Raw genomic sequence first — 22643 nt, 5'->3', positions numbered from 1 at the left:
AATCATTATTTCTAACCTCGTCAATGTCTTGACTATATTTTCTATTCATTTTGCAACTCATTTGATGAATAAAAGTGTGAGTTTTCATGGAAAACATGAAATTGTCTGGGTGACCCCAACCTTTTGAACGGTAGTGTGCACATATATATATATATATATATATATATATATACATACATACATACATACACTGAACAAAAATATAAACGCAACACTTTTGTTTTTGCTCCCATTTTTCATGAGCTGAACTCAAAGATCTAAAACATTTTCTATATACAGTCCTGCTCACCATTATTGGCACCCCTTCATTTTTTGCATAACCTCTACAGTATCGTCAGAAATAAATGGAAATGTACCAAATTTATATCATCAGGATCTTTTAATTGGAGGTCCAAAGTAATTTAACAAAGAAAATTGTTTTTTCAACTTACATATTGTAATTTCAAAGAAGAAACAGAAAAAACAGCATGTGCAGCAATAATGGCACCCCTCTTTAATATCTGGTTGCACACCCTTTGGCAGTGATGACAGCCTCCAAATGTTTCTTATATGCTTCTATAAGCTTCTTGCACTTCTCAGCTGGTATTTTCTCCCACTCTGTCTTTGCAAATTGTTCAAGCTCTTGAACGTTTGCAGGTTTCTTTTCCCCAATGGCAGATTTCAGCTCATACCAAAGATTTTCGATCGGATTGAGATCAGGACTCATGGCTGGCCATTTTTAAAACAGTCCATTTTTTCCTTTTCAACCATTCCTGCGTGCTTTTGGATGTGTGCTTTGGGTCTTTGTCTTGCTGGAGGACCCATGATCTTCGACTCAAACCAAGTTTTCTTACACTGGGTAGGACATTTCGCTCTAAAATCTCTTGATAATTCTCTGATTTCATGATTCCTGTGATACGGTCAAGGCCTCCAGTACCAGATGCAGCAAAGCAGCCCCACAGCATTATGGATCCTCCACCATGCTTAACTGTTGGTAGGGTGTTCTTTTCCTTGTAGGCTTCATTGCGTCGTCTATAAAAAAACTGTTGGTGTGCATTGCCAAAAAGCTCTATTTTTGTTTCATCTGTCCACAGAACATTTTCCCAGAAGGATTGTGGTTTGTCCAGGTACTCTTTGGCAAAGATTAGTTGTTCCTTTTTATGTCTTTTCCTCAGCAGTGATGTCTTCCTTGGCCTTCGCCCATGAAGCCCTGTTTGGTTTAGTGTGCGGCGTATGGTACTTGTTGAAACCATGACTCCAGACTGTTCCAGGTTGGCCTTCAGGTCTTTGGATGTTTGACGTGGTGTTTTTTCCACCATTCGCACCAACTTTCGAAGACTTCTCTCATCAATTTTTCTCTTCCCCCCACGCCCAGGGAGGTTCTTGACAGTTCCATGCTTGGCAAACTTCTTAATAACATTACGCACTGTTGAAACAGGGACACCAAGGTCTTTGGAGATGGCCTTATACCCTTTGGAGGTCTTGTGTTTGCCAATTATCGCACTTCTGATGTCCTCAGACAGCTCCTTTGTCTTCACCATTGTGACAAAGGAACAGGGGATAACAGATGGCTTTTTAAAACACAGAAGTCATCATTCATTGGCTAATTCATGTCACATGGGCACAGACAATTTATCACAGGTGATTCTCATTTGTGATTTACCACAGGTGAGTCACAATGTGTTTCCATACTGATTTACAGCAAAGGGTGCCAATACCAGTGACACAGCAAGCTTTAAGTTTTTCTATTTTTTCCTCCAATTGTTAATTGTTTTATATTGTTGTTTATCATTTGCTCTTTTGTATCAAACACGAGTTCTCTATAGAAAAAAAATGTTTCACTTGATTCATTTTTTTCAGAAGATATTCCACATTATGTACTTAAACTTCATGGGTGCCAATAATGGTGAGCAGGACTGTACACAAAAGAACCATTTCCCTCAAATATTGTTCACAAATCTGTCTAAATCTGTGTTAGTGAGCACTTCTCCTTTGCCGAGATAATCCATCCCACCTCACAGGTGTGGCATATCATGATGCTGATTAGACAGCATGAATATTGCACAGGTGTGCCTTAGGCTGGCAATTAGAGAGCGGGAGGAGTCAAAAATTTGGGGTATGAAGCGAGAGGCCAATTGACGTCTAAGCCTGAGGGCCAAAAGGCTGCTAGCCTTATCACCATACTCACAGTATGTTCCTTTATTCCGTCTTAAAAAATGTTTGGCTTTACTTCTAGAGAGCAAGTCAAATTCAGTATGTAGTTTAACTCTTCTGGTATAAAGGTCTGGACTGGGTGAGTTGGAATACTCTGCGTCTATGCTGAGAATCGCATCAATCAGTTCCTGTAGTTTTTGTTTATTTTTTCTAGCCAAATTAGCACTGTATGAGATAATCTCCCCTCGTATCACAGACTTAAACATTTCCCACAGCAAAAGAGGGTGAAGTTGACTCTTTCCTATTAAGCTCATGAAAAACTTTGTTGTGTTGTTGTTTAGATACTTCCGGTTGACAGTGAGATGCAGGTGTGAGTTAACGCTCCTCATATAATCTCTAAAAAACGTCTAAAATGTAAGAACAATTGAAATTAGAGCACCCTATAAAGGGAAACTAAAGTCAAATCACAAACTACGAGTAATGAATTTGAGATCCGGCGCAGTGATTAAGGAATACCAGATGAAAGAAACAACGAAGACAAGACGCCAAACAAAAGACAACGGAGACACAATGGCAGACAGAAACTTGGAACAAAACTTGAAGGCTTTGCTGACTGACTTCAAAGATGAAATCGCAGAACAAATTGGTGGACTCCGGAAAGATTTCGAAAAGTTTATGACAGAGATAAAAGAAATGCAAGTGGACATAAATCAAATCCGCATGGGATTAGAAGCGGCCACCGGTGATATACAGGAAACCGAACAAAGAATACATCAGCTGGAAGAGAGAGAAGTGATAACAAATGAGACATTGAAACATTTGAACCAAAAGCAAAAGAAGTTAAATGAAAAATTTGAACAACACGAAATCAAAGCTCGACAGAATAACATACGGATCTACCAGGTCAAGGAGGGAGTAGAGGGGGATAATATGGTGGATTTCATCAGAACATTTCTCACGGAAAAATTGGAGCTTTCGCCGGACATACTGCAAATAACGGCCTATCGATCATTTTCCAAGACTACAACACAAGAAGACGCAACATCTCGCTCCATAGTAGTGCACTTCCAACATTGGAACACATGGCAAAAAGTTGCTTGGTCAAAGAAGAAAATCATATATGACAAGACACGCATCTACTTTACTTTTTTCACAACTGAGGGAATTGGTGAGGTGTTTCTTTTTTTTTGCAATGAGGTATTGTTTTGTTGAAGTTGGTGCTAAGTGGCTTTGGATGTGGTACAAAAGGGGGGAAGTAGACCTCAAAATGAATCTTCATGGATAAGATTAGATTAGTTTCTCTCAATACAAATGGATTGAATAACCCGATAAAAAGAAAAAGGGTGCTACAATATCTTAAGAAAGAACAAGGTGAAATCACCTTCCTCCAGGAAACTCACTTAGATACAGTGGAACATGTTAAACTGGAAAAATTAGCTGGAGCCCAAGTGTATTATTCATCTCACACAACAGCAAAAAGAGGAGTCGCAACCCTGATTAAAAATAAACTTATGTTTCAAAAAGAAAAATGTATTAGAGATAAAGAAGGAAGGTACGTGGTTGTAATTGGTCAAATAGAAGAACAATGGATAACTTTAATTAATGTTTATAATCCGCCTGGAACAGGGGAAGAACCATTGAAAAGAATCTTACAACTGTTAATGGTGGAAGCAAAAGGAATTACAATAATGGGGGGTGACTTTAATTTGGTAATGAATCCAAAGGTAGATACCCAAAGTAAAATAAGACACAAGTCAGAGAAAGCTGCTTGTTTGTTGAGAAAAGCCCAAACAGAGATGGGACTAGTAGATGTTTGGCGCTGCCTGCACCCTGAAGAAAAAGCTTTTACTTTCTATTCTGATGCACATAAGGTGTTTTCAAGACTGGACTATTATTTTTTGTTTAGGAATGATTTTGCAAAAATTTTTAAATGTGAAATACTACCCATATCAATAACTGATCATGCACCAATTATGATGGAATTAAAGATGATAGCAGAGAGAGGTGGAACACTTTGGAGAATGAATAATTCACTGTTAATGGATCAAAGGTTTAAGGAGAAAACAATAAGTAGTATTACATCTTTTCTTGAAATCAACGACAATGGGGAAATATCAGATATTACACTATGGGAAGCAATAAAAGCAACAATTTCGAGGAGAAATAATAGCCTACTCATCTTGGAAAAAGAAGAAACGGTTAAGCGAAAAGCAAATACTGGAAGAAAAGATAAAACAATTGCAAAAAGAATATGAAATGTGTAAATTAGATGAGGTGCAGATAGAACTAAAAGCAGCAAAAAAATCACTCGAAACAATAGAAATAGCAGAGATAGAAAAACAGTTGATGCTCTGCAGACAAAGTTACTATGATAACAGCCCAAAGGCATTGAAAAAGTTGGCATTTAAGTTAAAGAAACAACAAGAGAAATCAACAATTGTTACTATTAAGGATAAAAATGGTATATATAAAAAGGGCAAATCAAATATAGCTTTATGTTTCAAGAAATTCTATCAGGAACTTTGTACCCCGGAAAATACGGCTAACACACAAGAAATTAAAAATTATTTGGAATCATTTAACTTACCAATCATAAATAAAGGACAAAACAGCAACTTAAGACACTCAATAGAAGAAATGGAAATTTCAAAAGTAATTCATAAAGGGAAAACCGGAAGAAGTCCGGGAAGTGATGGATTCACCTATGAATTTTATAAAGAATTTAAAGAACTGCTGATGCCCTTGTTATGCAGGGTATTCAACGAGATCCTGAAAACAGGAAATTGGCCAAATACATGGAATACAGCTATTATCTCTGTCATACATAAAGAGGGGAAAGACCCAGAAAACTGTTCATCGCATATACCAATATCACTATTAAATGTTGACCAAAAATTTTTTACAGCAATATATCAAATATATTGCCAAAAATTATCCACTTAGATCAGACAGGATTTATTAAGGACCGCTTACTTGGGGATAATGTCCGTCATACTGTTGATGTCATAGACTATGCTTTAAAAACAAAGACACAAATGCTGATTTTGATGCTAGATGCGGAAAAAACTTTCGACAGGGTATCATGGCCTTTCCTAATTGAAGTATGTAAGAAATATGGATTTGATGAGACATTTATTAATTTGATAAGAGGAATGTATAAAGAACCAAATGCAAGAGTAAAGGTAAATGGAACTCTCTCTGACACATTTGTTATAAAAAGGGGAATCAAACAAGGAGACCCATTATCACCACAACTGTTTGCTTTATGTATAGAACCTCTAGCAGAAAGAATAAGACAAAATATTGCAATAAAAGGTCTTAATATAATAAAGGAAGAACAGAAATTAGCATTATATGCAGATGATATAGCCATGTATGTAACAGACATTTACAACTCCCTGCCGGAATTGTTAGTTGAAATTAAAGACTATAGCATTCTGTCAGGATATAAGTTGAATTTGAATAAAATGGAAGCCATGCAAATTGGGTGTCAACTAGAAAATCACTTTAACAATTTGATTTTAAATGGGACCAAAACAAAGTAAGATACTTGGGGGTGAATATATCAAATACATTGGATAACTTATTTGCCTACAATTATGGAAAATTGGAAAAATCAGTAAAACAAGATCTACAAAGGTGGAAATACTTACCTTTATCATTATTGGAAAACATTAGTGTTCTTAAAATGAATGTTTTGCCATGTTTTTTATTTTTCTTTCAGAACCTACCCTTGTACATATCACAGAAATGTTTCAAATATTGGGAAAATCTGCTGAGAAGGTTCATATGGGATGAGAATAAACCAAGGGTCAAACTTAAAATTATACAGCGAAAAAGAAGTGAAGGGGGACTCGCATTACCTAATTTAACTAATTATTTTTATGCTGCACAAGTCAAATCAATAGCAGTAATGATTAACTAAAACTTGGGCCCCAAATGGAAAACTATAGAGAGTAAATCAGTAGGCTCTTTTCACACACTGATCTCTTCAAGGCAAATGAAAGCAAACTGTTTTACATTGAATAATACAGTTAGAATTTGGAAAAGACTGTGTAAAATAACAAATGTTTAAGACAGAGAGCTGATTTGCTTGAGAGAAATACAGGAAGACCCATTTTTTATTCCAAACAAGATAGACAATGCTTTCAAAATCTGGAGAAACAGAGGCCTCACAATGTATTGTCAAATGTATTGTAATAAAGGAATCGAGTCATTTGATAATATAGTTAATACATATCAGCTCCCAAAGAGTCACTTTTATAGATATTTACAAGTAAGAAATTATTTAAATGAAAATGTCCAATTAACAAGTCTTGAAAACCTCCATCCAGTAATTGCATGTATGGTAACACAATGCCAGAGTAAAAACACACAAAAGATAATTGGACAAGTTTATCAAATATTACAATGCAATGAAAGTGAGGACTTGAACGGTATCAAAGAGAAATGGGAGAAGGAGTTGAAAATAAGAATTTTAGACAGTGAGTGGAAGCAAAGTTTTAAAGACATTGTAGCCTACATAAGATCTCCCTTCTGGCAGGAGTATGCTTGGAAGATGAATTTAAGGTATTTCCAAACACCATTGACAACTTTTAAATATACACAATCCAGCACCAATTGCTGGAGGGGATGTGGGACAAACAATGCAGATTACCTACATATTTTTTTTACATGTAATAAATTGCAAGAATATTGGACAGATGTCCTAAAACAGATGCAGAGTATTTTTGGAAAAGAAGTGACTTTTTTGGGTACAGAAAATTTCAGAGGTCTACACATCCCAACTGACTTACAAGGGAAGATGGTGTCTTTGACAAAGCAGAGGGTGTAAGTGTTTTAGGATGTGAACAGTCAAGTTTGGGGTCTATCACTAGATTCAAATCCCCCCCTAAAATGAGATGATGAGTATCCAGATTCGGAATCTTAGAAAAGAGGGAGATCATAAAATTAGGGTTGTCAAAATTAGGGACATAAACACTAGCCAATAAACTGAAGTCTTATATACAATGCCACAAACTATGATATAACGACCTCCAGGATCAGATATAATCTGAGTCCGGGGGAACTGAATGCATTTATTAATCAAAAAAGCAGAACCCCTAGATTTTCTGTTAAAAGTTGAACAAAATATTTGCCCAATCCAAGGTTAACGCAGTCTGTTATCATCACTTACAGACAGGTGGGTCTCTTGAAGGAAAGCGTTAGTGTTAAGACTCTAAATGTGTGAAAACACTCTAGATCGTTTAACTGGGCCCCCAAGTCTGCAGACATTCGATCTCACCAGCCAAACAGAAGACCCATCTGATCCCCTTTGAGGTGCATTTTGAACAACAATTGGTCACATTTAGACTAGAAAAACTATTATTGGTGATAAGAAGAAAGAAGTCAGCATCTTGAATGTGTAAGAGGAAATAACCATAGAATGGGGAAAAAATAAGTCTCCCAGTGCTTCACAAAAAAAAAAAAGAACTCAAACAAACCTTCTGACAATAGTTTAACTCAGAACTGAATGGTAAATACTTTCCTAAGCTCACCATAATAGCACAGGGTGATTTGCAGGACTGTATTACACACATCCGGTTTACTAGACATGGATTACCTCCTAAGATCCCAAAAAAACGTCATATAAAAAGTCTAACTATAAAGTAGATTTTTTTCCTTTTTCTCCCCTCCCCTTGTTCTTCTCTTTTCCCTTTCTTTAACAGTTAACTTCAAATATGCTATAGAAGGAACTAAGAAGCAGGCAAAAATAAATATAGGTTCAGCCAGCCGAGACTAATAATGATTAACATAAAGAGAGAGAGGCTGATAAACTGAGCCTTAAAAAATATAGGTGCTCAAATTTTTGTGGTTACAAAAATCAGTTGTAAATCAATAGTGGAACTCAAAGTCACGCCTGAAGGTGTTGACACTTGACTGCAATAAAGCAAAAGCAAAAACAGAAGCCAAAACAGAGCATCGGCTATCAAATATAACAACAGATCAGGTCCTCCATTGTAGTTTGAAGTGAGCAGTGTTCCTCCGATAAGGAGGACAACTTCGACCGTAGTTCCACGACTTCTTGCACCAAGCTTGTGATGTTGTCGGAGTTGAGGGGGCCGTTTCCATCTCCGAAATAATAGAAGTGTGTCTGGCCACCCTGGTGGTAATGGATTCAAGTGATGAATATATGGGGGTGAGGGCGCGTTGAGGGAGGCTGTCAATTCAGCAATGATTAATTCCCTCGGAAATCAAAGACTGGCTCTCTTCAACAAACTGTGACACCGAGAAAAAAAAAAAAATTTAATAGACCTTAGTTGTACTGCCCAATAATACCAAATTATATTTGGACATTTTAAACGTCCTTTGCGATATGGTAAGTGTAGCAGGAACAGTCTAATTCTATTTATTATTATTTTTCCATTTGAATCCCATCTCAATGTTCTTTAAAAATGTGTCAGGTGGAGGCATTGAAACATTCTGAAATATATACAGCATTTTAGGGAGTATGTTCATTTTTATTATGTTGATTTTAATCAAGTACAGGGGCAGGGACATCCATCTATTAATTGATTCCGTTATTTCCTCTCTTAAAGGTTTATAGTTAGACTTAATGGTCAAAGCTAATTTAGACATAATTTCTATTCCCAAATATGTACATTCATTTACCCCTTTACATTGGGAAACCTCTAAATGGATTTTCCCTCTCTTTCTCATCAAGTAATTGTAATATTTCTGCTGTAGGATAAAAATACAATAATTAGAAACTTATTCTCATATCCAAATTGTCATGGAAACCATGGCATCCTGGGATGAACCCATTTTGATCCCTATGCACTACACTGAGTAGTGTTTCTTGCAGCCGCCTTGCTAAAATTTTGCACAGAATTTTGAGGTTGGAATTTAATAAAGTTATTGGTCTCATATTTTGTCTGTTACTGGGCCTTCCGGGTTTTGACAACAATGTTATTAACTTACCTGCCTCAAAACTGCCATGGTATACTGTACATGTTCTTTACAAGTGTATGTAAACTTTTGACCACGACTGTATATTGATGTAAAACATGAGTGAAGAATGTGGCTCTGGGAGGAATTTGAGCCTAGATGAGCGATGATCCGGCGACTCGTCCAGGGATATACCCTGGCCTTCGCCCATATGAAAACTGGGATTGGCTCCAGTAACCCCCGCAACCCCCTGAAAGGGGGGGATAAAGCGATAACATCCCCGCGACCCTCACAGATAAAGCGGTTAAGAAAATGAGATGAGATGTTGTAGGACCTGAGCCACGCAACTCTCCTCCTCTCCACTACAGAGGCCTGGCAAAGGACAGGCAACAACAAACAAAGACCAGCACAGCATTTACACAGATAAGCCTTACCCTCTGTTCACACATATGGGCTTAGGCATGGGGGTTGCAACTGGCTGCCATTTACATTGAATTCAACCCCCCAAATAACATCCTTGTGCTGTCCACTGAAGCTCAAGTTGTGCCTCAAAATTCAAGGATCAAAAGTCATGCAGTGGTACAACTTGGAGTGAAGTGGATAAAAGGTTCAAACATTACAAAAAAACGATAACCAAAAACGTATGAGTGACAACCAATCGCAACCAATTTGCTATCCTCACAAAACAGATTTGTACTTCTACTCCAACATACTTACCATATCATCAGGTCATATAACTTAAATGAGCTTATTCATTGAAGCACATCACTGAGGCTATAGACTTCTCCATTTTGTGCCAGTATAATGGTAGAAGGGTGTGCTCAGTGCTAAACTTGCCTGCAATCTTCCGGCTCATGAGAATCGAGAGAAAGCTTGAAGAGCCATCATTGTCCTCAGACTGTAACAAAGACCTGACCTTGCATTAAAAAAAACAATTCTTGCGATGTCACCTACTTAATACTAATTTAATAAATGTTTGATTCATGTGTGCAGTGGTGTCCTCCATGTCGAGCCTTACTGCCTGAACTGAGAAAAGCTTCAATCCACTTGGCAGGACAGATAAAGTTTGGTACTCTGGACTGTACCATCCACCACAACCTCTGCTCTATGGTAAGCACATACATATTTGGGCTGTACTATTAATAATGCTACACCTCTGACAGGTTAATATTTTGTCTTTCTCCATTTCTCTTCTTAGTATAATATTCAGGCTTATCCTACCACAGTGATCTTTAATGGTTCCTCTGTTCATGAATATGAAGGACAACATTCAGCTGATGGCATCCTGGATTTCATACAGGTACTACTACATACCAATAATATACTATTACACACTACCGCTGTTGCTTTTGCTTGCAGGGAGGGATTCTCTCTCAAAGACAAATCAGGATTGTTGTTCAATCCAGAAACGTGCAGCCTGCACCATTCTAACACTGTCCCAAAAATGGTTTCCACTAAATATGGTCGCATCCGCAGGCGACTGTCCCTTGTTTAGGGGTACTCAAGCACATTTTAAATTTCATGGTGGTGAAAATTTGTAGTACCTAGATGAATGAAATTTGGTAGACATGTTTATCACACCAAGATCTACAAAAGAAGTCTCTTTGCGCCATGACCTAAACCCAACAGGAAGTCAGCCATTTTGAATAAAGTGCTTATTTTTGGCAATTTGCACTTGTTGTACTTTAACAAACTCCTTCTAGGGTTTTTACCTGGATGGCTTTTGTCAGGGCAATCTTAACAACTTAAAGATGAAAAGTTATCGAAAGCTTGAGTTTTCGTTTAACGGCCTGGGCGTGGGAAATTTTGCGGCAACACCATGAAACAGGAAGTTGTTGTAACTCACACATACTTTATCTAATCTGCCCCAAACTTCATGCTACATGCATAGCATCTACATGCTATTTTTCAGGCATAGTTCAAGTGCTATCTGCTGGCAACAGGAAGTTCTCTTTCAAACATTCACTCGGTATCTCACTATGGGGGTACGCTCCTCTGCATAGTCCTCAGAAGCCCAATATCATTACGCCAGCCGCATTGGCTTGTGGTTGTGACAACTGCATCAAGAGGAGGGCCATGCTCTCCCTAGAGAGGGTGATGCGTTGTCATTAGCTCATTCAAAAACCCCTTCTCACATTTCACTCAGAAAGCAACATTTTCAGACACTACTGCCAACGGGACTATTAGCTTAACTGTCCACAGATTGAGCTAACCACTCGATCACCAGCACTAATTATTCCATGTCGGAATCCCGATTTCTTCGCCATAGTAAATCTGCTATACAGTCACTGTCCCCCATACAGTTAATCGTAGCTCACCTGTTGCCAAACAGTAACACCAAGCACCTTAGCCCAGCTAGCCACCTCACTTGCATTAGCTAAGCCTGCTTTCCCTTTGGTTACACAGCGACTAGGTAGCCTCCACACTAGCAGCCTGTTTGCTAACTTCTGCTTCAGTGAAAGTTTTGACCCAAACTCACTCGCTATGACGATGTCGAAGCAAAACATACCGGCTGACAGCACGCCAGCTACACCGTTGCTCATGCCCACGGCAGCAGTAAACACCCCACCACAGGACTGTGTGTGCGAGGCCAAGATATCGGCTATGAATACTCACCCAGTATGCGTAGCCTGTCTCAGAGTGCAGCACGCTTGGGCGACGCTGGATATACCTGGCTCATGCAAGCATTGTAGCCGTTTTACTCTCAAGAGCCTTCGCTGTAGGCTGTCACGCCAGGCAAGCCTCAGCACCCAGGACATTCTGTTGACGACAGCTGCCGCTCCGACAGAGGGTGAGGTCTCCGTCATGCTAGGTGTGAGCTGACATTCCCCTGCCTGAGGGATTTGATGTTTGCCTGCCATCTGAAAATTTCGGCTCACTGTTGGACTGTGACGAGCAGTCTGATGACTCCGATGCTTTGTCTGACATTCTTCTCTTCAAAGGGGAGGATGACGATTATTCTGCCTTTCCATCACTCCAGGTAGCTCAGCCAATGGCACCAGCTGCAGGTGGAGAGGCTGACGGGGCCCCACCCTCGCTAATCAGAGGCATGGATTTGCACAAGGTATGCAAAGGGGCAGGTTGTACATCAGCCGGTTGCGCACACTGGTTCACAGACTGATTTTTTTTGGAGCAGTGTGCACCTCCTGTCACTGAGAGCCACTCACGTCCTGGGAGTATGGAAATGTGGGGCAGACTTGCTTTTCAGAGGCAATCCTCTTGATGGGGAATGGAAATTCTATCCAGAGGTGATCAATTAGATTTGGGCACGCTACAGTTGCCCCAATGTGGATCTGTACGCCTCGAGCAAGAACACTCAGTGCCCCATGTTCTTTTCCCTGAGAGACCTGGATGCACCATTGGGATATAGATGAACTGGCTCTCGAGTGGCAACAGGTTCTGCCTTGTGCTTTTCCCCCTCTGGCCCTGATTCCACCCACACTGTCCAGGGTGCGAAAGAGGGGCTTATCCCTCATCCTGATAGCCCTTCATTGGCTGGGGAAGCACTGGCTGGTGGACATCAGCCAACTTCTGTACAACCAGCCATGGCCTTTCCCTATACACAGAGACCTGTTATGGCGAGGGGAGATATCTCATCCTCACCCAGAGCAGTTATCACTCTGGGCTTGGCCTGTGAGAGGCTGAACCTGGATGAGGTTGGACTCCCACAGAGCGCCATTACAACCATTCAGAGTGCTAGAGTCTCTTCTACCAGGTGACTATATGACTGTAAATGGTGTGTGTTTGAAGACTGGTGTTCAAGGTCACAGGAGGTGCCCTTCCAGTGCTCGGTGCCAGTAATTCTCAGTTTTTAGGACTTTCTGGAACAAGGTGTTGTAGATGAAAATGAAATGACAAGACTGAGAAATTAACATGAATTTTGTCCTAATAATATATCCATACACTATGTCCCCATTATATTCAGTAATGCAAATACACAATAAGGGCAAAGCCTTCTCCACAGTTAAGGTTTACTTGGCTGCCATTGCAGCATGCCATGTGGGTTTTGATGCTAAGGCTGTGGGGCAACATCCCCTCGTCAGCTGTTTTATGAAGGGTGCCCGCCGTCTAGGGCCAGTATCCAAACAGCTCACTCCATCATGGGATTTGTCAACCATTTTCAATGCACTGTCTCATCCCCCTATGTGCCCTAAGATCAGGTGGATCTGAAAGGGCTCTCACTTAAGACTAGGGCTGGCGAATATGGCCAAAACTGTTATCACGATATGTTTTTTTACATTGTCATGACCTTTCTTTGGTACAATTTCCTCGTCTTTTTCAGTTTCCTCGCACTCAGTTTCGCTAGTCGGACCGCTCATTTTCTTGTGTCGGCTAGACACACAGGTGGTCACGGTCATTCTGAGTTGTTGTGAGTGGGAGGGGCCGGAAACATGTATCAACCACATGCATTTGTCTATCTGCTGAGCAATTGGCTGTTGGTGTAGTGTTTTCTAGGTAGAGGAAAACTGACTATCGTGTATATAACTATATTATCGTGGAAAAATTTATCATGAAAATGATTGAGATTGTTTTATCGCCCAGCCCTACTTAAGACTGCTCTTTTGTGGTTCATGCATTTTCTCTACACCCTGACTGTCTTCAGTTTTCCACAGGGGACACTTGTGTGGTACTACAGCCTAATCCGGCTTTTGTACCAAGAAACCCTGGTCTGGTGTGTCTTCCCCTTGACCTAGCGGCTTTTTCCCTATCTCCATTCTCCTCCTCGGAGCAGGAGCGGTTACATACACTGTGCCCTGTGCATGCATTACGCATGTATTTGGACAAAACACAGGGGTTTAGGAAAACAGATCAGCTTTTTTCAGGCCATTTCTTTGGCCTATAGCAGCAAGGGGCTTCAGGCCCCCACTGGTCTGCGCACTCACTCACTCACCCAACATCCTGGGCCCTGCTAAGAGGCATGTCTATCCAAGACATATGTTTGACGGCCAGTTGGGCATCACCTCACACCTTTGCAAGGTTCTATGCACTGGATGTCACTGTGCTCGGTTTCACACAGTGTTGGCTCCTCTGTGGGTCGCAGTTTGTCAGCCTAATGATCGGCAGTAGGTCTTCAAGATAAGTTTGTCTGACAATAAGGGAGTCAATATATCCCCATAGTGAGATACCGAGCGAATGTTTGAAAGATAAGTTTAGGTTACAAAGGTACCCCGGTTCTCTGATAACTGAGATCTCTGAGACCGCCCTCCTGAAGCGAGGAAGAGGTGTGCTTATTTTGAATGAGCTGATGACGATGCATCCCCCTCTCTCAAAGGGAGAGGAAGGAGTCGTCACGACTGCCACCTCTTGTGGCTGGTGTAATGATACTGGGCTTCTGAGGACTACGCAGAGGAGCATACCTCCATAGTGAGATACCTCACTTGTGTTATCAGAGAACCGGGGTTACGTTTGTAACCTAAAGTTACAGGTCCTATACTCTTAGCAGTAACTTCAGGCGGATTTACCAGATTCACCTCAAATTTGGTCAGTAAAGGCACAAGGACCTAATGATGCTTCCATCTAAATATTGTAAGATTTCCTTACACTGCGTTGCCATGGCGACAAACTATTCACCATAAAACTGGAAGTTGTTGCTGAGGGGCTAACAATGCTCGGAAACGTACAAAACTTGGCACACATGTCAACAGTATATTTGATATGGGTTTCCGGATTGCACATGGAAAAATGGCTGAATAGCGCCCCCTACAAAACTTTGATGAAGTAGCCCTTGCTCTACGTTTCACCAAGGTGAAAGAATTTTGGCAGAGTCTCTTGGAACAAATGCGTAAACCCAACAGGAAGTCAGCCGTTTCAAATTTAGTGGGGAAATTGAGTGTATATTTGGCCATTTACAGGCATCATACTTAAACGAACTCTTAACAGTCTGATCAACCTCAAATTTGGTCGCCCTTTACTAATGAAAAGTCATCAAAAAAACATTTCGTCCACAATTGAATTTTACATGTGGGAGCTGAGCACCCCTAAAGGTCTGATCCTAGAATCACCCCTGGTTGCATCAACACCTATTCAAGTACCTCTCTTTCTGTCTCTGCAGGATCTGGTCCATCCATCTGTGGTGGTCCTGGATCCTCCTAGCTTCACCGAGAGAGTTAAAGGTAAAACAAGTTCTGTCAGCAACAGGTACAGTTTTGCCCTGGTTCTAACTGGTACGTCAGGGGCTGGTTGCACAAAGATGTTAAAGATTTGGGTTGCTCAAAGCAGTCTAGTTCTTAACCTAACAGCTCTATTCTTTAGTAGGATTTATTCACCAGGCAATCTGGTAAAACCAAGTCTTCTCAAACTGAAAAACTTGTTTTACTGATCAACCAGTCATGCTGTTTATCACTGTTAGCACATCAGCAGTGAATTGGAACTCAACAGTTACAGGAAATCTTTCTGAAAGTTGTGACCAGAGCAACACCAGCATAAATTCCAGTATTTTTAAAGATTTTACTGCAGTCTCTACATGTACCCCTCTCACTCACAGTTGAAATCACAGCTCTTAGTTCACAAATAGTCTGGAAGAGTGGTGGATGAAATTGATTCAGTCTTGATTTTTGTATGACTCTAATCTTGCTCGAGTTTAACAGTTAAACTAAAACTGAAACAAGGAACTAGAACTACTAAGTTACGAGTTCCTATTCAACTACAACGGGTATTACTAAGTTTGTTTCTTGGTTGCAGGTCGAGATGAAGGGCAGATCTGGGCAGTTGATTTCTATGCTCCATGGTGTGGTCCCTGTCAGGCTCTGATGCCAGAGTGGAGACGCATGGCCAGGGTACAAAACACCATACACACATCATCTACACACTCCCGTATGCAACGAATATAACATATAAACTGTTCAGACACGATCCAGTAGCTTGCCAAAATGTCGCCAGTAGTAGCTCTCCGAACCTAGTCTTATCATGCATCATTGAGCAGGTGCAGTAATATCAGAATACATTGGCATTCACACAAGCTTTTTCCAGCATTTGCAACCGTTAGTCCGTGCTGAAGGCGCAGACAGTTATATGTTTTTACTGTAAAAATAATCCTTGCTGCCTACGCATCCTCATCCATTCTACCACATATATATTCTTTCCTTTTATCTTCCTTGTTTTTATGCTGCAAATCAGCGCACAAACAACATTCCTGTGTCACGCCTCCTGTCATCTTGAAGTTACGAGAAAAAAAACTCTTTTTGCAGGGTTGGCTCAACCTCATCACACCATAGATGCCGCTTTTTGCTGTATGTAATGCTCATAATCACCATATTATCAAAAGTATCCTGACTTTAAAGGTGCAGTGTGTAATATGTAGTGGCATCTAGCCGAACAGACTTGGCAGAAATGGAATATAATATTCATAATTATGTTTCAATTAGTATATAATCACCCGAAAATAATAGTCGTTGTGTTTCCATCACTTTAGAATTAGCCATTTATATCTACATAGGGAGCGGTTCCCTCTCCACGGAGGTCCCCACAGTAGCCCAGAACAGACAAACCTGGCACTAGCGAGGGCCTTTTGCGTTTTTAAATTTAGTGGGTGGCCACCGGAAACTCATCGATTGGAAGACCAAGAAGAAGAAGAGCAAGTGGCTGCTTTTTCCTGCCAAACAATGTGTATTGTGAGCGGTTTGAAACCAAGGTTGCGTCCGAAATTCCATACTATACACTACATACTCAATATGTGTACTATCGTTCAATATACTTTTGAGTGAATAACAGTCGTATGCATCTTTTCCGACGCACTGCTTAGCGCAGAAGTGACGCACTTCCTGAGAGCCTCTTGCCGGTTGGATTGGAGACACGTAACCATGGTAACCCGTGCCAACCTCACCTCTACCGGCAATCTGTAATAATACTCTTTTAATACATCTAATAATAATAATCTAATAATACATCCTTGATATGCATCCAATAAGAAGCCACACAATAATAAATGCGAACCGCAGGCGAATTCGTTCTGTAACTCGCAGGCATCTTCGTCGCCAGATAATCATCATATTTCTGGAAAAGGTAAGCAACTAACGTTAACGTTACTCCAACAGATTTTAACCTTAACTGTTAGCAGTTGGTTGGTAGCAGTATGTTGTGTTGTCGTTGTCATCACTGCTGCATTGTATTGTGGGATATTTATGCCGGCGTAGTGTCCAGTGCTTGAATACTGTAATATTTACCGGAAATAGTATGCACCTCACGTACTATTGGGTTCATACTAAGGTTTCGGACATACTAAAAAATCTCAGATGCTGTTTTAGCATACTCAATAGCATGTTAGTATGGAATTTCGGACGCAGCCCAAGTTTGAAACCACAATCTGATAAAGGATGGCGGATCATATTTATTTTGTACAAGACGATCACGTTGTGAAGAAACAAAAACTCCAAGACGCTAAACAAAATCGGCAACAGCATAAAACAACTACTTTTTTTCTCCAAGTGAGGAAATAAAATGTTCAGTTTGTATAATACGGTTGAATACAATTTTTTTAAAGTGATGAATTGCTAAAACTACTTAATTCTATGCCATGTTTTGAACAGAGGTTGGCATCTTCTCATCCGCAAAGCTGAACAGCTCTGCATGCACAACTTGTTGCATTATGTCACGTATAGTGTACAGTATCATCCTGTCATTCTCTCTGTGTGCGGGTGTCTGCATTTCACTGACCTACACACTCAAAATACGTAACTAAGAATTACAACACAGGAACAGAAGCAGAAGTTACAGTGCACAGCAGCAGCTTTGCTTCCACAAGTAAAAAAAAAAAAAAAAGTTCATCATCATCATCATTCATGATAAATTGGAAACTAAGCTTTATGAAAAAATATTCCCATGGTTAGTCATGTACATGTACGCATGCATGAGCACGTCTTAGGTGCGCTCCGGTACTTAAACAAATACCACTAGATCCCTGATTACAACTGACCGTAATACTGTACTTCCACCCCGCTGCTAATGGTACAAAACCTAGATTATGTACAATGTATATTAGCAGTACATTCATTTCACTGAAAAGAAATGCTGGCACATATAATGTAAAATATTAGCACACCGTAGCCTCAGTTTGTGCCTCTCAGAGAGCTGGTGTAGTGTTAGCAAGATTTAATTTAGATTTATTCCTTGTCTGTTGCAGTAAGACAATACATGGAGCGATAACTAAGATATTTAGGGCTGGGAGTGTGTCAAAGACAGTCAAAATGAATGACAAGTCCATATTTTAAATCGGTTCCTTGTCCGTGAGGGCCACCGTAGCTTCTGGAGCTTCTCCAACGTCTTCAGAAATAGAGGGGCGAGCGAGGGAGTCTTGCAATCTAGAACCTCACCGCTAAATGCCGCTTAATCGATCACACTGTGCCTTTTAAACAAATTGCCGGTACATATGACCAACGATATCCTTTCAACTGTCCTTTGAGTTGTAGTTCCTGATGCACAAAAGCCATCACCTTTTCCAAGTCAGTATGTTGTTTTCTTCAGAATAGGCTCAATTCAAGGCAGTGTTTGTTCAAAGAAGTGTTTGCCGATTTATAGAAGAAACACAGTTTGAGGTTTAGCTAGTTACTACTGCTTTTTTGTGGCTTTTTCCTTTGTTTGTATAGTGACAGGCTAGATAGGAAGCAGGCATTCTACAAGGTGGGCTACCTGGGACCCCCTGCACAGGGTGTAACTTGTATAACCTGTGTGTGTCTTTCTTTCTGTCTCATCCAGTTGCTGTCCGGTCAGATCCTGGTTGGTTCAGTTGACTGTCAGCGGTTTCAGTCGTTCTGTCAGAATCAGAATGTGAGGGCGTACCCTGAAATCCGCCTGTACCCTGGCAACACCCAGCAGTCAGATCGTTACATGTATGTAAACTACTCAATCTGTTTGTACAAAACTTTTTACACACTGTAGACAAAACAAAATGTTATTTGGATACAATTACAAACAAAAATTATTTTTTCCAAAACGTCAGATTTTGTCTTAAAGTGGCCATGATATCTTTATGTTTATATTAATATTTTCCCTTGTAGTGATGTAACCTATTGAGAATAATCACCTGACTGTGGAGCTCTCCTCAGCTGTTTTTTTTCAGTTGGTAGAGAAAACAAAAACAGAACTAAAAGACAGTAAATATTGGACTTAGATTCATCATGTGAAGACAAACACCCCTTGAGTTGAATGATGATGTTGCTCTGTATCTGTGTTAATAAGTAACTGCTTGCCAGCAATGTCACTATCAGCTTAAACAGTACGTTGATAATATGTCACTGTTGCATTTCCACTCCCTTCAAAGTGGCCGAAAAATCTGATATGCAGGTTTAAGTGTTCAGGTGGAATTATAAAGCTCAGATGTATTGTATATGATACGTCCTTAGGGTTCTGTGACATGTGCTTGTCTATTCCCATCACATGCCCCTGTTGGATCCTATCGTCCATAAACGCATCAGGGGACAGATGCATGACAAGTCCATATTTTAATGGACTTGTCACACCTGCAGCTACTTTTAGATACAGTAGCTGCAGGTGAAATGCTGAGGTATACATGAAAAATACAAGGATATAGATGTAACTTAAAAGTACAACATTGTGATTGTGTTTTTGTTTTCAAGTCCACTCTAGAGTACTACTAGAGTTCTGTAAAAATTTCACTTCCTTTCAATTCATTGACTTAATTTAAAATTATTTCAGAGGAATTCATTTTATCACTCTTTTAATTATCATTGGAGACATTATCTTCCTGTTATCGATCTTTTCATTTGATCCTGAATTGTGAAGCACTTTTTAAAGTCTTTTTCAACATGAACTCCATAGATTACTACAAATGATGATTGACATATTTCTGCGATGATGGTACATGTGATAAATTACTGGTACAGGTGTTATAAGTAGCCACAGCCGTGCGTAATGGTTATGCCTAATGACAGCCGTTCTAATGCTGTTGAACAACCTTGTAGATGAAATTGGTTAAATTGCACTGTATCTTCTGCACCGTTCTTCTCATTGACAGGTCTAATAACTTATGATGTGGCACAAGGGTCAATATGCAAAAGATGTTTAATAAGAGGATTTCTACACCCATTTTTGATTAATTGTTGGAGTGGAAGCCTGTGCACATGCATGCAGTTCCACAATGATTGAGAATTGTAAAACAGAAGTAGGCATTTGCATAGATTTATAAATCTGATGAGAAGAATACATATGCATATTTCTGTCTTTGTGCATACACACAGTTTAAGTCTTGAGTTTACACAAAGTATTATGCATCTGGACCCAGGTCTTTCTGAAAAGGTATGTTGGTACTGTATTTGAATGTTGTTTGATCCTGTTCATCTGTTTCTCTGTCTCTTCAGGAGTTACAATGGTTGGCACAGAGATGCCCATTCACTGAGAGCATGGGCACTGAGGTCAGACACAGACAGTTTTATTTTGTCTGTCTTTCTAGTATCAAAATAATCAATGATTGGGTAAATGTGTAGTCCATTTGATGTGTGTGTGTGTTAATGTCTTGTTTGTACAGCTCTTTACCCAGAGTGTCAGTGGACCTGACTCCAGAGTCCTTTAGGTCTCAGGTTCTATCAGGTCAGGATCACTGGGTTCTGGATTTTTATGCCCCGTGGTGTGGACCCTGTCAACACTTTGCCCCAGAGTTTGAGGTCCTAGCTCGGGTGAGTTTCTTTTTCCTAATAAATCTTTTACCTGGTAACTTTGAATCTGTGGTTGCTGTCAGTCACAGCCCAGTAGAGGCAACATTCATACTAAAACAGACTTTCCAGCAGCCACATGCTGTGACATGAAACACAAATGTACATGTTCTTTCCATTATGTATTAAAAAGGATGTCCTTTGTGCAACTGACAGATTCTTAAAGGGGAGGTTCGAGCAGGGAAGGTGGACTGTCAGGCTCATCATCAGACCTGTCAATCAGCTGGGATCAGTGCCTACCCTACCGTCAGATTCTACCCATACCTGGAAACAAGGAGGGTGAGGACACTTTCATATTAATAAAGAGCTTATCCAATCAAAACTTCATCCTTAAGTCATTTTACTAGAACGTGATGTAGCAATCACTTCATATGTGAAATATTATTAGGCACTCATTTACACATTAAAAGGGGCACCACCTCTATTGATGAATTAATCAATGTATTAATTAATTAGGAGAAAAATAATCACATCAAATGAATCAGTCCTACACCTGAAAGTTTTCAATTCTGATTACATTGACCTCCACCTCTGTTATAAAAGAAAACGCACACAGAAACAACAACTTAATTAAAAAAAAAGGGAAGATCACAAAATTAAAGAATATTCATATAGCAAATGATGGGCTTTTAAGATTGTGTTGTATTTTGTGTAGAAATAAACTTTCTGTATAAAATATCTGGTTTTTGTTATCCCAAACATGGCGGAAAATAGTCATGAGGTCTCCTTAATAACATAAAGTGGCTTCATGCTCAATGTTGACACTCCAAAGATTATTCTTTCAAGTTTATAAAAGACTGGTGTGTAAATATTCTTGATCTGAAATAAATTCTGAGGCTGTTGTGCTAATACATTTTTAAATAAAGGAACCTGACAACGTACAAGTCAAGTCACACTCACTTCCGGCTTAAGCCCCTTCCTTTCCGAGTACAAATGCAGATACAGATAATTTTGTAGTTGCACATTGCTACTGAACATGGGTGCACTGTCTTAAAGATGTATAATTGTGTGTGTGTGTGTGTGTGTGTGTGTGTGTGTGTGTGTGTGTGTGTGTGTGTGTGTGTGTGTGTTGACAGCATGGACACAGTGGGGAACCTCTCAATAGCCGGGATGCTAACGTGATAGCTGACACCATCAGACAACGACTACAGCAGCTGCCACCGCAGTTACACAACAAACAAAAGGTAACTCACAGTTCACCTCAAGTTCAAATGCTGTAAAGTGAACCAGAGTGTGACATCTGTCTTTTTCACTGTAGGACGAGCTTTGATGATCTCTGGGTGGTGATGGGAGACAGACCTGCAATCTGATGGGTCAAGGATGTGCAAAAGTGGATTTGATTGGTCCAGCACAAAGATCAAGCAGTTAACACTCCTTGAAAAGTAACACAGAAACAGACAGACTGAGACTGACTGTTACCTGCTATGCTGAATGTGCTAAATACTTCTGCCTTGTTTTTATTTGTTTTTATTTAGTCTCCATTGTTTGTATTTACTCTATGAAGTAAAACTGTGAGACACTGTATACTGGATATATAATTGAACCTAACACACACACGCACACACACACACACACACACACACACACACACAGATGTTGACATTGTGTTGCTTTTTATTGTCTAAAAACTGTTGAACACAATAAAACTTGTGTTTCTATTTGGATTTTGAGTTGCATCAGTTTAACATTATTACAGTATTTACCATTTTGGGGTTTAGGATGGTTGGTCAGACGAGAGATACAATGATGCCACCTAGGGCGCTAGGCCAGTGCAAAACGTGGTGTTCAGCACAGATGATCTGGTAATGCGAGGGGATTTACAGATCCAGTCTTAAGCCTCCTGAACTGTTCACAGACTCATCGGTGTCGCCCCGATGTCAGTCATGCTTGGTATCTATGATTTCAAATCTGGATGCTTAC

At 40.0% G+C, this 22643-nt stretch overlaps 1 protein-coding gene across 2 annotated transcripts in view; it reads left to right on the top strand.

Annotated features, from left to right (window-relative positions):
* Positions 1 to 22387, top strand: part of dnajc10 (DnaJ (Hsp40) homolog, subfamily C, member 10) — a 55738-nt gene extending 33351 nt beyond the window's left edge. For both annotated transcript variants that reach the window (XM_073473672.1, XM_073473671.1), the window contains exons 16-25: positions 10054 to 10170; positions 10259 to 10360; positions 15113 to 15173; positions 15742 to 15836; positions 18751 to 18884; positions 20373 to 20426; positions 20540 to 20687; positions 20880 to 21002; positions 21800 to 21907; positions 21982 to 22387. In XM_073473672.1, the coding sequence (XP_073329773.1) occupies positions 10054 to 10170; positions 10259 to 10360; positions 15113 to 15173; positions 15742 to 15836; positions 18751 to 18884; positions 20373 to 20426; positions 20540 to 20687; positions 20880 to 21002; positions 21800 to 21907; positions 21982 to 21993 (954 nt within the window). In that variant the 3' untranslated portion in view covers positions 21994 to 22387. The remainder of the gene's footprint in view (positions 1 to 10053; positions 10171 to 10258; positions 10361 to 15112; positions 15174 to 15741; positions 15837 to 18750; positions 18885 to 20372; positions 20427 to 20539; positions 20688 to 20879; positions 21003 to 21799; positions 21908 to 21981) is intronic.
* The last annotated feature ends 256 nt before the right edge of the window (positions 22388 to 22643 follow it).

This window comes from Pagrus major, chromosome 9, assembly GCF_040436345.1.
Source record: "Pagrus major chromosome 9, Pma_NU_1.0".
NCBI lineage: Eukaryota > Metazoa > Chordata > Actinopteri > Spariformes > Sparidae > Pagrus > Pagrus major.
The sequence above is the reverse complement of the archived record's forward strand: the minus strand, read 5'-3'. Positions and strand labels throughout refer to the sequence as shown.